We start from the raw sequence: 15,491 nt of genomic DNA on the forward strand, positions 1-15,491 counted from the left end.
ATTAATATACCCTTTTTGCAAGGGTATAAAAAGAGGAAGAAGACTATTCAAGGAATATTGAACCACAAATGTTAAGGACTTATTTTTCTTCTTAGATGCACTTACAAACGAAAATGATGAAAATATTTATACGTTTTATTCAGTGTTTGAATTCTATTTATAACTTCGGGTTGAAATGGAATGCCATAATGCGATAATTCATTTTGTCTGTTAATGCGAATCGTAGACAAAAACAACGTGTGTATGTAATTCACATTCCTGTTGCTCAAATTTCGCGAGTCCTGAGTACATGAGTCTTTGTTAAGCTTATTGTGACCGCAACTGGTAAACCGCTTAATTAACCACAACCGCAACTATATTCAATATGAGCTTGATACATTCAGGCTGATGTCGATGTCCTGGTGAGATGACTTGCGTAAAATAATTAAGCAGCTAATGAATGCAGCTGGAGTGGACTATCAAAAATTAATCACAACAAAAAAAGAGAAATAGGATAATTTTTATTGCATGAGCCAGGTCGGGACACACTTAATGCATTTAAAGTGGCCACTTTGGCTGGCCAAAAGAGTATGGAAATGGCAACGGTTGGGCCATCTAACCGCCTGTTGCTTCATTGGAATCGGCGACAGACTGGATAAGGTCAAAAACTGTTGCGGTAGCGCAACAACTGGCCGGATAACAGAGAGCAAAAGCTTCAAATGGAAAGCTTTCTTGCTCTGGATTTTGCTCGTGTGTACAGTCGTTGGGAACTTCGTGCAGTTGGCTGGAACTGGATTGTTTCGCCTCCCACAATGCCCTATGCGTGCGATGCGATGGTGAAAGTGTGGGTGTATCCTTTTTGGGTTGTCGATATTCCAGGCAGACTGTGCGTTGGTCCTTTGCCACTTCAGTCTAGGATAAACGCTTGCGACGAGCACAACAAGTGCGCGCAATCAGTTCCGGTCCAGCCAGTATCTTCTGGGTTCTTAGAGAGTCAATCCCAATATTCCCAAGCCAATTCTCCATCTCTGTAGTGTGTAGTGCTGTTGTGTGAAAGTGAAAGTTTTGTGCGTGCGTGTGAGTGTTAATAGCCAATGCTGAGATAAAGGCAATAAGCTGGTAGGACATCTGCTGGCCACATCATATGCTTTTCGGCTGCGATTGCGCGTGAATAAAATTAATTCGTTTCGAGAGCTGCGCGCGTCTTATCGTTGCTGTCGATTTAAAATGTAACTAAGTCGATTACATTATTTTTGTGCTCTAATTCGTGGCGAGTATTATATGAGAAATTGGTGCCAAGACAGTTGTCATAGCGACACGAGCCACCGATTTTTCCTAGTGCATCAACTTGTTAGGATAATCGCCAAACTGATTGCAAAGGAATTCAATTGAGAATTGCATTTTATATTGAGACCCTTTCCACAATTGCAATATGCATAGCTATTGGATAATCGTTTTATTCTTAGGATTACTAGGAACTAAGCCAACAAGTAAGTACATTTTCCAATCCAAAAAATATGTGCAGTTTATTTCTGTGAAATTGCTTCTGTTGCCTTTTATCTGCTGGTCTTTTTTTTCTACTGCGCGTGTGTGTGTGTGTGTGTGTGCAGCACATAAATCTATTTATACGTAAATTGATTTCCTTGAACTGCCTTGCAAATGGTTTCACTTCACAAGAAATAGCCATCCAAACAGTAAATCAGAAAATATTGACAGTTTTAAATGGTTGGGAAATAAGCACATATTGCAGAAAGATTATATGATATATTGATAAATTGCTTAAAAATTGAATATTTACCAGAATCATATATATATATTTCTATGGTTTGGCTTAAGCAAAGAGTTTCAAGCATTTATTAAAAATGGTTTCAGTATTGATTTTCTTTAAAACTTTTGTATATTTTTTGATGCTTTTCATTTTTAAAACCCATGTTTAAAAATAAATTGGCTTAATTTTCAAAACATTTTAAAGTTCCCGTATTTGTAAGGGAAAGGAAACGAATTAAAAGCTCAAGCAAATATATCAATTTCAGTACCTCCAAAATTATTTTAAATCGATTTCGATGGCATGGTTGAATAAATAATAAGTCCTATTTCCATTTTTAAAGGAAATTGAACCAGGATATGCCAGTTTTGACCAACACGAACTCGATGACGTTTCTCCTTTTTGTTTTAACAAATTATCGTACCCTGTTTTTTGCGCAGTTTTTTGACATTTAACGACAAATATGCATAAGTGAAAAAGCAAAGGCACAAAAAAAAAATGAATAAAGAAAAGCCTGTCGGCTAATTGCAAATGGTGCACAGGCATGTCAGCTGATGGCCGCCCACTTGGTTTTTTGCACTCCTTGTTGATTGAGTTAAAAAAACCTCCAACAATCACCACAAGAACAACAACAACAAGAACAACAGGACCAAGGGAAACATCTGAATGTCACGCACACGGTCAGCGGCAGCAGCACCTGTGCGACTTCTGTAAGAGTTTCCTTTTTCGGTTTAATTTTTTTGTGCTGTTGTTTTTTTCCATAAGACTCATGAATAATTCATTGTGCACGCTTCGATTATTTACTCCATAAACATTCTCGTATAAAGTCTCCTTAAGTTGGTCTGGCCCCGGTGGGTCTCGGTGTGGTCAGAAGCATTTAACAAGTTGTGTGCAAGTTTTTAATTTTCATAAATTGTGAAATTGTAAAATTGTTAGCTTAGCAAACATTTACACATTGCAGCATTGGCATGCAATGGCAATTAAAATCGATTTCGAGATATATTTGATTGCCTTTTGCATGGCAAATGAAATGCAAATGTCATTGCTAATGGCAATTTCGTTTGAGTTAAGGCAAAATGCTTGTGGCAATTTGATTTGATTAACGAACCAATAAGCGACAGAGGAAAAGTATGCCACAAAATTAAATTTCATTACAGCTTCATTTTGGTTGAAAGTTAATCAAAAACTCAATGAGCAGCTCGTAAAAGCCTCCACATCGCCATTACCTTCCTTCTTGGATGCTTGTTATACGTTTTGCCTGTATCTATTACACGTTGTCAGTGGCAACGTAATCGCTGAAAAATTAATACGCTAAGGAGTGAGACCAGTGGGAGGAGGAGGAGAAGAAGAAAGAGAAGCTGTTACTGAAGCTGATGACGGAGCAGGGGCTAAGAAAAACAAGGATCTGATGCTGTCGCAGAGCACGTTTTTGCAATTTTAACCCCCTTGCTCTTTGCTCTGTCTCTATCGCTGTGTCTTCTTATATGGTCTTTTGGATGGGATATAAGACGGTCGAGCGTCATATAAAATGCGCCGATGCCACAGTAAAATCAATTTCAAGTCATTAAACGAAATGAATCTTTATGGAGACTCTTGATGGAAGTGAAAGTTTTCTTACGCTCCTTTTTTTTTACTCTCTCGCACACACAACATACAGCCATACACACAAACACATGTAAGCACACATTATCAGCTTGAAGAAAAGTGTAATCGAAACTGCCCTAATACATTTGATGCGATTATTATTGATTTTTGTGTTGTTTATTTTATTTTTATTTTTGCTCCTCGCTCTTTTGCTTTGCACTGAAATTGTGCTGATTGAATTATTTATCTGGATGGGTGTTCATTAGGCACTCAACTTCGTTCTTGGGGGAACAACTTAATTGAGTTCTCAAAACTGTCGAGTATTTATTTACGGAAGCAACAAAAGGCATACGTGACTGGCATATAAAGGGATATATATATATGTATCTACACATTTATAAGTAGATATCTGCATTTGTCGTAATTCCTTTCTATTGTTTAGTTTGCTCTTCATTTAATGGTGAATTTAATTTTGGAATGAAAGCAAAACATAAGTAAATCAATTTGGCTAACTAAACATGCAAACTGCATCATGAAATTTACATTTTCACAAATATTATTCCAGGCCCAATGCCGCAGGCTAAGAGCCACTTCAACGATAACGACAACAACAACAGCAACTAAATCGACAGCGACAGCAACAGGGACGGTGACGGTGACGGTTATGACGAAGACGACAATGTCGGCAACCGCTTTGGGCCAGGTCTGGCCTTCGCGTTGTATGCTTAATGTGGCCACATGTCCATACAAATGTAATAATTCTGAGCGTTTCAAGTGTGGATATATGTGTGCGTCTGTGTATTTTGTGCAACCTCAATGTAAAGGCAAGGCAGGCAGGACAGAGTTGCCACTGCCGCTGCCACTGCCGCTGCCACTGGGTAAACCAGAGATGTGTGTGCACACAAGCATACACAGGCCAGAGGAAAAGACAGTCTCAGTCAAATGAATAAAGAGTGAGAGAGAGAGAGAGAGAGAGCGAGAGAATGAGGTGGAGATAGACGTTGCCTGCAGCCTGCAGCTGACTAACTGACTCGTTGACTGACTTACTGACTGCCATATGACGACTTTGACAAAGTAATGCTACCACCGACAGACCCTACCACTGTCACATGTCTTCCCCTCACTTGTTGTGATTTAGACATGTGTGTGTGTGTGTGTCTGCGTGTGTGCCTGCTGTGTGTGTGTGTGTGTGTAGAAAAGACGCTTCTTGCATACCTAATGAAAGTTTTTTTTACGTACCGACAACACACATTTCGCCATTGCACTTTAATGGACCTTTATACTTAACCAAAAAACTTTTTGGGTATACACATTTTGATGGGAACTACGGAATGGATAGTTTATCAAATGATAAAAAAAGTTTCAACTTAAATTGTCCCAAGACAATTCGATAATATTTGAATGTTTCTTCGATTTGGGCTGTTCGCAAAGAAGCCAGTTAAGACAGTAGGTTTGGACTCCAAATGGCTCGGCAAAACTTATAGGCAAAGTTCAAAAAATACCCTTTAAACCGATATAAAATATAAATATTGTGAACAGTCTATAAATTGTTGCTGATACTGTTGAGGCCATGGGCGAAGTTTCTACCGGCAGCCTGCTGTCGAAGTTAACTTGAGCGGTTGAAATCAGATTAAGGTAAATATTATACATGGGAGTCAAGCGCAGTTGAAAGTCGCTGCTGCTGCTCTGTAATGTATGCTACACAATTTGCTCGAGCAAGCCAAAGCCGCAGGTAAAAAACATTTGGCATCAGACTTGAACAATTTTGCACAAATTTGGCGCAAAGACAATCAAAAAGTTATAAAACAAGCTTCGAAAAACAGAGGGAGCGAGAGAGAGAAAAAAACAACAAAAACAATAACAATGCCCGGATCTTTGCCCATGCCGATGCCCAGAGAAATTGGAAAGCGGAAACAAAGCTGGTATGAGAACGGGTCTCAAAGAATTCGGCCTCCGACAATGAGGCGTGTGTGTAGCGGGCTGTAAAAACTTTGTACAACTTTTTCTCTTCTTTTGATTCTTTTTTTTTCTCGTCTGTTTCATTCTTACCGTTGTTTTTCTCTCTTACTATGCTGCTGGTATTGCGCATACGCCTCGTGGTCTTATTATCAGCCGCATCAGCGGCGCCGTAAAGTAAATGCAAAGTGTGCAAAGTCTATAAACGAGCGTCAAACTTAAAAGCCCAGAGGTGGCGTCGCCTCAACGTCTTTTTCCAAGGACGAGGACAAGGACTTTACGGTGTTGGAGCAAGTGGGTGGTGTGTGTGTGTGTGTGTTGGAGTGGGTTGGTTGGTGGGTGGTAAAGAAAGGAAAGGCATATCAGGTTTATCGGTAGGTAAGCGGCAAACGAATGGTGCGGCCTATCAAAAAGTTGCTCACACGACAAATTGCCACAGCGACAGCCGCCAAACATGGAAAACGAATTTTATATATGTAGAATACATCTCTCCCTCTTTCGCTCAATCTATATACATATGTATGTAGATATATAAATATAGGTATAGGTACATCCGTATATACATTTATATGCGATTCCTATTATTTGTATTATTTATGATGTACCCAGGCAATGTCGTTAAACAGGAGCCCATTAAAAACGGTCTCGTATGTGTGTGACAGATGCCAGCTGCCCTAGGGCAGGCGCACCCGCACCAACAACAACACCAACAGTAACATCAACAACAACAATAAGAACAACAACTCCAGAAGCAACAATAACACCAACATCTATATGAATGAAAAAAGTTAGAGCGGAAAAAAACAAAACAATTATGCCTAAGTGCGGGCTCTTCAAATATTTATGAAGCTGACACAGCACTAAGAAGTATTTAGACAAATAAAAAATAAAGTAAAAAAAAAAAAAAATAGAAGGAATCAAATTTCCGTTAACTGTGAAATTCCAAAAACGACTTGGGGGCAAAAACTATTAAAATGTCAGCAAATAATTACGCATGACAGAATATGAATAAATCTGTTTGCCTCGTAATGCCAAATCCCTCCTTGCCACCGCCACTAAATCGGACTATTGCAAAGCTATCGAGGCTTCACTGAAAATGGCCATAATGCGACACTTAAAGCAGAGCACCACGAAGTTGCCAGTCAGCTCAACGCTTCTGTCTGTTGCTGGGCGTTTGAGTGGCAAGAGAAAGAAAGCACTTTATCAAAAGGGATTTAAGGCGCTGCCCTTCAAAAAAAAAAAGAAAGGAAAAACGAAAAAATTGTAAAAGAAAATAGGGAAATTTCTTTAGAAAAACCCAAAAAGTACACCCAGAAAAAATAGTTTTGGTGTCTGCAGCACTTATGGAAGAAATCTTCACTTAAACGAGAAACATTCCTTTTACATAAAAATCAAGAAAAATTTTTAAGAGTATTTGATACAAAAACAACTCAAACTGAATCGTGTTACTCATGGTTATATCATTTCTCTATAAAATTTGTAAATTGGTATTCAAAATAATACCTTAAATCGCTCAGTTATTCTTGTATCCGCATATAGATAAGCAATAGCTGCCAAATGAATTGCAGGCCAATAAAAGGAATAATATAATGATTTAAAGCGTTAGGGCTCATATTTAGATAGCGTATGTATCAATATATTTCGTTAAACTATATTTATGTTAACTTAAAACCACTTAATTTACAACAATTAAGTTAAAAGCCATCTCAACTTTGGTTAAACAATTTTCTTAAGTGTATTTAGATTTGCCTTAGTCTTGTGCTTTGCCACAACTTGACTTGGTTTGCGTTTGCTGTGACACTTTTGTTATAACAATAACGAAAATGAAAAAATGAAAGGGAAATCGATTTTTCATTTTTCACTAAATTTATGAGTTTATTAAGAGTCATTTTTATTGTGGCTTTCGCGCGCACCGTCCCTTTGTTGACACTGAACCGCTTGGTCCTTTTTTTGTGCCGGAGAAAAAATATCTGGCGATATTTGTGTTTTATTGGTTTTTCTGTTTGGGAGCCAACTTTAGCCGCTCTTTGAAGTTCTTTCACTGGTTTGGGTTTTAATGAGCCTTAATCAAGGAGTGTGCGGGTAACTGCAGCATAAATCTCAGCTAACCCAAATCACAAAATGCGTTGGCATTACAAAACAGCCATTTTGCAAATGATCCCAACTCTTGCTCAAAGCCTGAAATAATAATTTCTCTCGAAAGAAAAACCCATAAATTGGCAAGGGGCAGGCAATGGGTCAGCAAAATGCTAACACGATTTCCTATTTCAACCAAAAAGAAAACCAAAAAAACGGAGAAGTAAAAGCAAATGTGAGAAAATTGCCAGCAAAATCGAAATGTAAATTGACCCTCTACAAATGACAAACAGCATCCGGCTGGAATGCTGCGCACTGAAGCGTTAATTATTCAGGCTCACATACCAGAGATGAGGTCCATAGTCCATGGACGTACATAGCTAGAGAGTCGAGGTATTAGTCCACAACAACACATTTTCGCCGCATTCATTATTATCCACAGTTTGATTTTTGCCACAAAAAGTTTCTGGCCTCAAAACTTTTGACAAAGGTCGAAACCATTTTAAAGTCAAACGCTGCCGGCAATTCCGGCAGAATGAATGATGCCAGCTCTGGAGTTTGGTTAGAAAAGGCAAGTTTTCTGAGGTTTTTGCAGGGATTTAGGCGGAAGCACCAGTCCACCAGTCTACCAAGTCCAAGACCAAGTCCAAAATTCAGGTTCAAAGGCTAAATTGATGGCGCATAAATTTCTGGTCCCACAAAATCCGACTAAGCTTAAGCCATAAGCGGGTCCCATGGTCAAGCAAATACAATAAAACAAAGACAACAAAATGAATATAAAACAAATCGCAGAGTCCACAGTTACAAATATGCATAAAAGTTTCATTTGTCCGAGATTTGGCAAGTCATTAAGAGTTTAAGTGGATTGAAGGTTAAGTCAAATCTGAAAACTACCATAATTCTAATATTTAATTTCTTCTCTACTTAAATGTTTACTAAATGTCTTTAAAATATACATATATACTTAACAATATGGATTTCTGATTTGCTCAAATATAATATTGCTTTAAAAGTTTTTCTAATTTTAATAATATTTAACATTAAGAAGGCAAATAAGAATAAGGGATACTTTAGACAAGTGTTAAGAAACTTATATTTTTTTTGCACATTTGTTTTATATTTGTTATGTGTAAAAGTAACTCTAATATGACATTTGTCGGGATTTTGTGTTATTTTGCTTAAATTGGGTGAAAAAAATAATTCATTCAGTTTGTGAGTTGAAGATTTATTTGCGTATTCCACACTAAGCCTGCTTTGCTATTATACTATAAGTATATATTCATTTGAGAATGGCAATCAGCAAATTAATTAATTCTTGGTTATCATATTTCAACTTTTTAGCTTCCCCCAGAACAATCAGCAAAGAATTCAAGTATATTTGAAGTGATTTTAAGGCAGTCATAACAATTTAATCGCTGCCAAAGTTAACAAAAATTTTTAGGCAGAAGCTCAGCCGGCATTTGCATTTCCTTTTATTACCTCAACACAGATACTGCCTCACACACACACGAACACACAACAATATATTTCGTTGGCAGTAGGCAAAATTAATTAAAAAAAAAAAGCAGCGTCTCTGTGTGAGTAAAACCAAAAACATGTCTAGGCACTAAAAACTTTATTAAGCCCTCGGCTTGTAAGTGAATTCAAAATAAAGAAAAAAGAAAGAATATAGAGAAACGACACATAAAATCTTGTCAAAAAAAAAAAAAAAAACGAAATACAGAGAACCTAAACGAAAGTGAATGAGAAAGTCTCTGGCGAAAGGGTATGCTGAATGGAAAATTAAACAGAGGCGGAAATGTCACACATACAAGGCACTCCTACCGCACTCAAGCACCTCTCCCTACCGCCCACACACGCGGAGAGATATAACAAGAAGGCAGACAAACAAACAAACAATAACGACAGCAAATGCTGGAAAAAAGGGCTAGCAAAGTTGGCCGACTGAGTTGGTCGCGGGCGGTGGAGAGTAAAAGTAAACTACACATTTTTATTATGCAAAGGGGACGCAAATGAAAGGCAAATGTTTTGTTTTTGCACTCGTTGTCGTAGTAGTCCTCGTCCTCGTTGTCCTGGTTGTTTGTTGGGGTGTGTGTGTATGTGTGCTCACTTGAAAGTATTGTTAAAGCCGGGCGAAAGTCAGTAGAAGGGGCGGCCGCCTAAAGTAGGCAATAAAACACTAGCTAAAATCTAGGCACGCATACAAACGCACAAGAAACAATAAGTAAGCACATCTGCTTCTAAAAGAGAAAGACTGAGAAAGGAGGACACAGACGCCGACACCAAACAATGTCTGAATTGGGGACCAAAACTTCTGTTTCGGCGTTCTCCTCTTTTTTATGAACACACCGAAATGAGCCAAATAAAGTGTGATTACTGCAAATTGAGTGAGTCGGCCGAATTGTGTGACAAATCGTATAAGGACAAAAACAACAGCAACAACAACACATAGGTTGTGCAGCTAAATGGCAAAAGGATAATGTGCCCAGCCGATGAAGTTGAAATTAATGGCAAACTAACAACAGAAGTGAAATTATATTTTGTGCCGCTATAGTGACATAAATAAATAAATAACAAAAGTTCTCTAACAGCAGCACTTATAAGTTTTGAGAGTATTTTTTTACTATTATTTACTTTGTGACTAAATAATGAACGTAATATCTGCATAGTAACTTTATAACAACAATAATAATTATGACTATTAGTTGATTTACCCTGCAAACCGCAAACTACAATCGGTTGGAGAAATTTTAACGAAAATATCAAAAATGCAGATAATTGCACTTAAGCATTTTAAGTTGCAACATTTTTGAAGCAAAAAGCTTAGGTCAACTTAAGAATTCAAAGTTTTAAAAGCTTAATTAAGGACTTATGAATTAAGTCTATAATCCTATTCGAAGAATGCACAAGTTATAAGCAAATATAATGCATTATTTAAAACGCAACTAAATAGCAGAAAAACGTCTAGACATCTACGATAAGTGTTGCTAATACCGATCGGATTTCTAATCTATTTGAAATAATTATAGTCACGTAGCAAACGATGTGTTGAAGGAAAGTTTAGTTTTCCGTATACTAAATGGACATTTCAAAATTCATAGCCTACATTTCAGCGCTAAGAACAGAATATTTGCTAACACGCTAAATGCAATAAACAACACATTCAGATGGTGATTTGTGAATATATCCTTACATACACATACATATGTACGTACTTGCAACTGAATGCCCTCAGGCTTCGACTGTTGCTACAATAATCCGATCAATTTATTCTACGAGACAAAGCTGTGCATATTTACCATATGCGCCGTTCCGTTTCAGTTGGGTGAGATTTTGCATTAAACGAGAAAGAGATAAAGACTACAAAGGACTGGGAGTGAGTGGGAGAGCTGCCTAATTAATTGCTTGACTCTTCATGAACAGACAACGTTTGTTGTAGTTAGTTAATGATGTGTATGTGTGTGTATTTCGTGTGTTTGTATGGATACATGTAAGAAGGTAATTATTTATCCAACTGTTTTGGCCTGTGTTGACTGTTATAATGATTTTGTGGCTCATGTTGCAGTTAATATGTATGCGGCAGGTGACTGATTCAATGGACTCAACCCACTCAGTGGAATTCAAGCTAATGAGTAGCACCAGGAGTCAATGATGAAGAGTGTACAATTATGAGTTTTCTTTTTGGGTTTTTTATTTGCTAGCATATGAATAAAATATTTCGTGCGTTAAATTAAATTAATATTATTAATGTAGAGTGCTTATGTTTGCTCCTTGAGTGTGTGTTGGTGTATGAGCTGTGACTTTGGCTCGCTTTGGTGCCTTATTAATTGCCGCATTTGCGCTTGGCTCTAATTAAACTCAAGTACATACATACACATACACACATACAAATAGCTACATATGCATGTTTACATCTTGCTGATTCTTCGCATTTCAAATTCAAAGCCAACACCCGAACGCGACTAAGCTGCTTATTATTCCTCAAGCTGCTGTTACACTTCATGGCACAAGATTGCTCAAGAGTTCGCAATCACAGCTTGGCTCAATAATTCTATATTATATAGGTATACATATATATATACACAATATAAAAGAGCAAAGTAAAAGATAAAAATTGTTGAAGGCGCCAAAGCACAAAGCCAAATATGCGTCAATTGGCAGCCACATGCTCACTCAAGCAAACACAATCCTTAAGGAATTACCAGCTAAATAATAGGGCAACAACAACAGCAACTAAATTGCGGAAGCTTTGTTATAATGGGATTTAGGATAAGAGCCAGAGAACCGAGAGAGAGAGAGAGAGAGAGAGAGGGGGAAAGAAAAAAAAGCATATAATAAAGTAAATGCATGAGGCATGTGCAGCAGAAAAACATTATAGAAAGCAAAAATTAAATATATAAATAAATAATAAATATGTACCCCAAAGAAACAAAGATGTGCAAATTAACATCGAAAGAACTTTAAGAACCAAACATTGCCAAAACGTGGCTGGAAAACAAAAATTTCACAATTTTTCCCCATTTTCAAACTAAACGTAAAATAAGTTTATGCAGCGTCGAGTTGAGAAAAAGGCTTTTGGGAATAGGCCAAACCAAAAATGAAACAACAAAAAGACAACAAAAAGGAAAACGAAAATCCACACACACCCACACACAGTTAGACAGGGACACACTTGAATGGCTGGCACTTCTTAGTCTTGGTAATTGCCGGCCCCAATGCTAATGCTTTGCCCCCAGACTTTTCGTTTGCCAAGTGGTCGGGCCAAACGACAAAGGGACTGGGAAGAGGCCCCAAAATGAAAATGCGTAAATTATTGATTACAATCGCCAGAAATCATGCAGTCCAAACAAAAGCCACGTTTACATATAGATTTTTATGATGCCCCAAGCTGATTGTTACGCCTTTTCTGCCTACATACACACACAAACACACACACATAGATAGCCAAGTAAATATGTATGTATATATCGGTATGTCTAAATGTATATTCAAGTTGGATAAGAATAAAAATATGCCAGCCCTTGGCACTAGATCGACACAAGGCAGTCGCATAATGAAGGCACTTTGCCTGCCCGTTCGCCTCTGGGTTCTGGGCGTTGATTTTTTAATGGCGCCTCCGGCTAGCCGGCAATTGGAAGTTGAATTGGAATTTGAATGCAAACACAGAGACCAGTTTCTCGCATTGATTGTGAGTGAACTTTTGTTCGCATCTCTTTGTTTTGAAAACTACTTGGGGCAGAAGTTTGCACAGTTTTCTTTTTTTGTTTCAGAGAAATTTCACAATATAGATATACATATTTGTATGCATGTATGTGTAGTGCGTATTCCTTAACTGCGTCATTTCAGTGTTGAACACTCAACACACTAATGCGCATTTTCAGCTGGGTCAACGAAGAAAAGCGTTCTGATTTTTTCGTCCTTGTTGCGTTTGCCACAGACAATGTCAAAACAAGTTGTCGTTTGGCAAAAATGGAATGGACATCAGGTGCGGCCGAGTGTCAACAAAAACTGTAGGAGGCCCAACCATTTTGTGTTTTTTTCTTCTTTTTTGATCAAAATGAGAAGCCAACAAAAAATAAGAGAAATGTGGACTTTGCAAATGCTCTTCAAAAATAGTAGAAATATTTTCATTTAAGCAACTAATTTGTCATATAGATTAAAGTAAAAATTATATTTTTTGATAATCTACTAGAATAGAAAATTGTAATGAATTCTCGAATCAATGTTGTCTATATTTCAATTCCATAATATAATACTGTGGTATTGGTTGTCTATAGGCGAACTTGAAACTAATATACCCCCTTTTGGCAAAGAGAAACTCATTCGGCAGTTGGCCAAACATACATAAATGGCAATACCATCGGCGGACCCGGAAAAAAATGCTCCAGGTACGGCTACAGGCAGTCAGGGGTGTCGGAAGAGGTCTTTTGGTCCTATGTTTATGTCACCGGCTTAATGCTTGTGTAGATTAGAGATTAGGAGAGCACAAATTCGTTACGAAATTACGTATATGTACGTCATGAAATTGTTACCCTGGCTCAACCTCATGTTGGTTGTCAGTCGACGTATAGGCGCGCGTGGCAATTATTAATTGTCCAGCAGACTGTTTGGGGTAGAAATGTTTTGAATTCTTCAACCACAGGCCAAAATGAAAACTTGTTCACTTTAAATTTCGATTTCATTTTTGTTGTTTTTACGTTTTTTTGAGAGGCAGCAAAACTGGTTTAACTGATTTTCCGCAATTGCAATTTGAATTTCAGTTTTCCATATTCGTTTTTGTGTGTATCGTTTTGTTTTGCTTTTTATATTTTGGTTTGCAAATGTTTTGTCAGCTGTCGTTCTGAATGATTTAAATGCGTTTGCCAAACTGATTGTGGAACATTTGTGTGGCTGATAAATAAATGGTGCAACGAAGGCCGGAAATGAGCATTTCCCACATGGTGAGTGTTGTGGCACGTCCATAAATTCACAATGTAGGAAAAATACAAATTTAATTGCGTATACGCCGCATCGGCTGTTGACCAAATAAACGAAACGCTATTGAAACTGAAACCAAAATGGTTTGGCGTTCCTTCTAATTTGATGTTTTTGCCGGCCAACTCATTAATAAAACATAATTTCGCTTAAAAGTAATTTAGGCATTTTTATGTGTTTACCGTCAAACTTGGCTGGGTCGTCGTTATCGTCGTCATCGTCATACATAGTCATCGTTGCTGTTGTTGGCAGCGTTTGCTTTTCATTTCTTTAATGGTCTGCATCTTTACGAGGCAGGTCCAGGTCGCGCTCACTGGAGCGGTAACTGTTGGCCACCCCGTCTGCCAGTCGTCCAGTCGGGCGCACCTCATACTAGCCCACACACACACACACACACACACACACACACACACACAGTCAAATATACCAAGAATTTGTTCCGTGGCGCATGTCTAACACTCGTTATGAGATTCATGGCCTACATGTGTTTGCTCCATGGCCTTGTAAATGGGCGCTGGGCGTGTTGTATGTACTTTACGTGCCTGTGCCGGGGCTGGTTGTAGTTGTAGTTGTGTGCAGCCGCCAGAAGAAGCTCTAGCATGAGGTGTCCTTGAAGCCATTTTCTTATATATAAACGGATTTTTTCTTTTATTTTGTGTGTGTGTGTGTGTGTGTTGTAGTTGTTGTTGGCAGGGCTGCTGTCCAGATAAAATTTTCAACCAGGAAGTTGGCTTCCTGTGGCGCTTTGGCTCTCGTTCTGGTTCTGGCTTGCCCCGTAATTTTCTTTCATATTTTGTTTTGGCCATTACATTGGCTACTTTCTTTTTTTTATTTTTTGTTCATGGACCATGAACATGACTGTGAAAATATATGTGTGTGTGTTTGTGTGAGTCAGCGAAAGACATTCACGTTGGTTATTTTCCTTTGATTTGGGTTTCATTCAAGCAGCATTCGGCTCTGATTTAATTTAAAAATTGTGACTAAAATATAAAAGTGTGAATTAAAGTATATTTCGTTTTGGGAGTTTCAATTCCATTTAACGTCATGTTTCAGTAAAATGTGAAAGAAAGAAGAAGTTTTAAATAAATCTATTTTGTTCAGTAATTAGTTTAATGCAACATATATGTACATATGTACATATACATAAAAGATACCAAGCAACCAATGTATCCACATTTCCCCAAATATTTCAAGTTTTGTTTAGTTGGTTAACTTGCTTATACTTTGTTATCTTTAAGTTTACTCCCCCTAAAAACATGTTGAGGCCATGTCCTGGCCATTTTTCTTGGCACCGCGCCCCAAATGTTGCCAGCCCGGCTGCCTGCCTGGCTGGCTGGCTATCTGTCTGTCTGTGTGTCGGCCTGTTTTGTTTGTCTGCTACATATTTAAATTTCACGCGCGCATACACTGGCAAGGATAAACGGGGATTTATATCCGCTAATGCCAGTGATTTGTTCTATAAAATTACTTTATGCCCTCGACGTGGTGGACCTGTCTGCCAGGGTCTAAATTTACTGTACGAAACGTTATCCTTTTCAAAGCCCATCGGAATTTGTTTTTTTGCCTCTTTTGTTTTCTGCCTTTGGGTTCTCAATTTTCTTTTGTGTATATGTATGCCTAGTAAAATGTTTGGCTTTGTGGTCAATTTTACATTTGT

The 15,491-nt window shown here is 37.9% G+C and overlaps 1 protein-coding gene across 1 annotated transcript in view; it reads left to right on the forward strand.

Moving 5' to 3' along the window:
- The first annotated feature begins 912 nt into the window (after window positions 1–912).
- Window positions 913–15,491, forward strand: part of LOC6651469 — a 38,648-nt gene continuing 24,069 nt past the window's right edge. Inside the window, exon 1 of the mRNA XM_023180298.2 lies at window positions 913–1,469. Coding sequence (XP_023036066.1) covers window positions 1,412–1,469 — 58 coding nt within the window. The 5' untranslated portion in view covers window positions 913–1,411. The remainder of the gene's footprint in view (window positions 1,470–15,491) is intronic.

The sequence above is a fragment of the Drosophila willistoni genome, chromosome 3R (assembly GCF_018902025.1).
Source record: "Drosophila willistoni isolate 14030-0811.24 chromosome 3R, UCI_dwil_1.1, whole genome shotgun sequence".
In the NCBI taxonomy this organism is placed as follows: domain Eukaryota; kingdom Metazoa; phylum Arthropoda; class Insecta; order Diptera; family Drosophilidae; genus Drosophila; species Drosophila willistoni.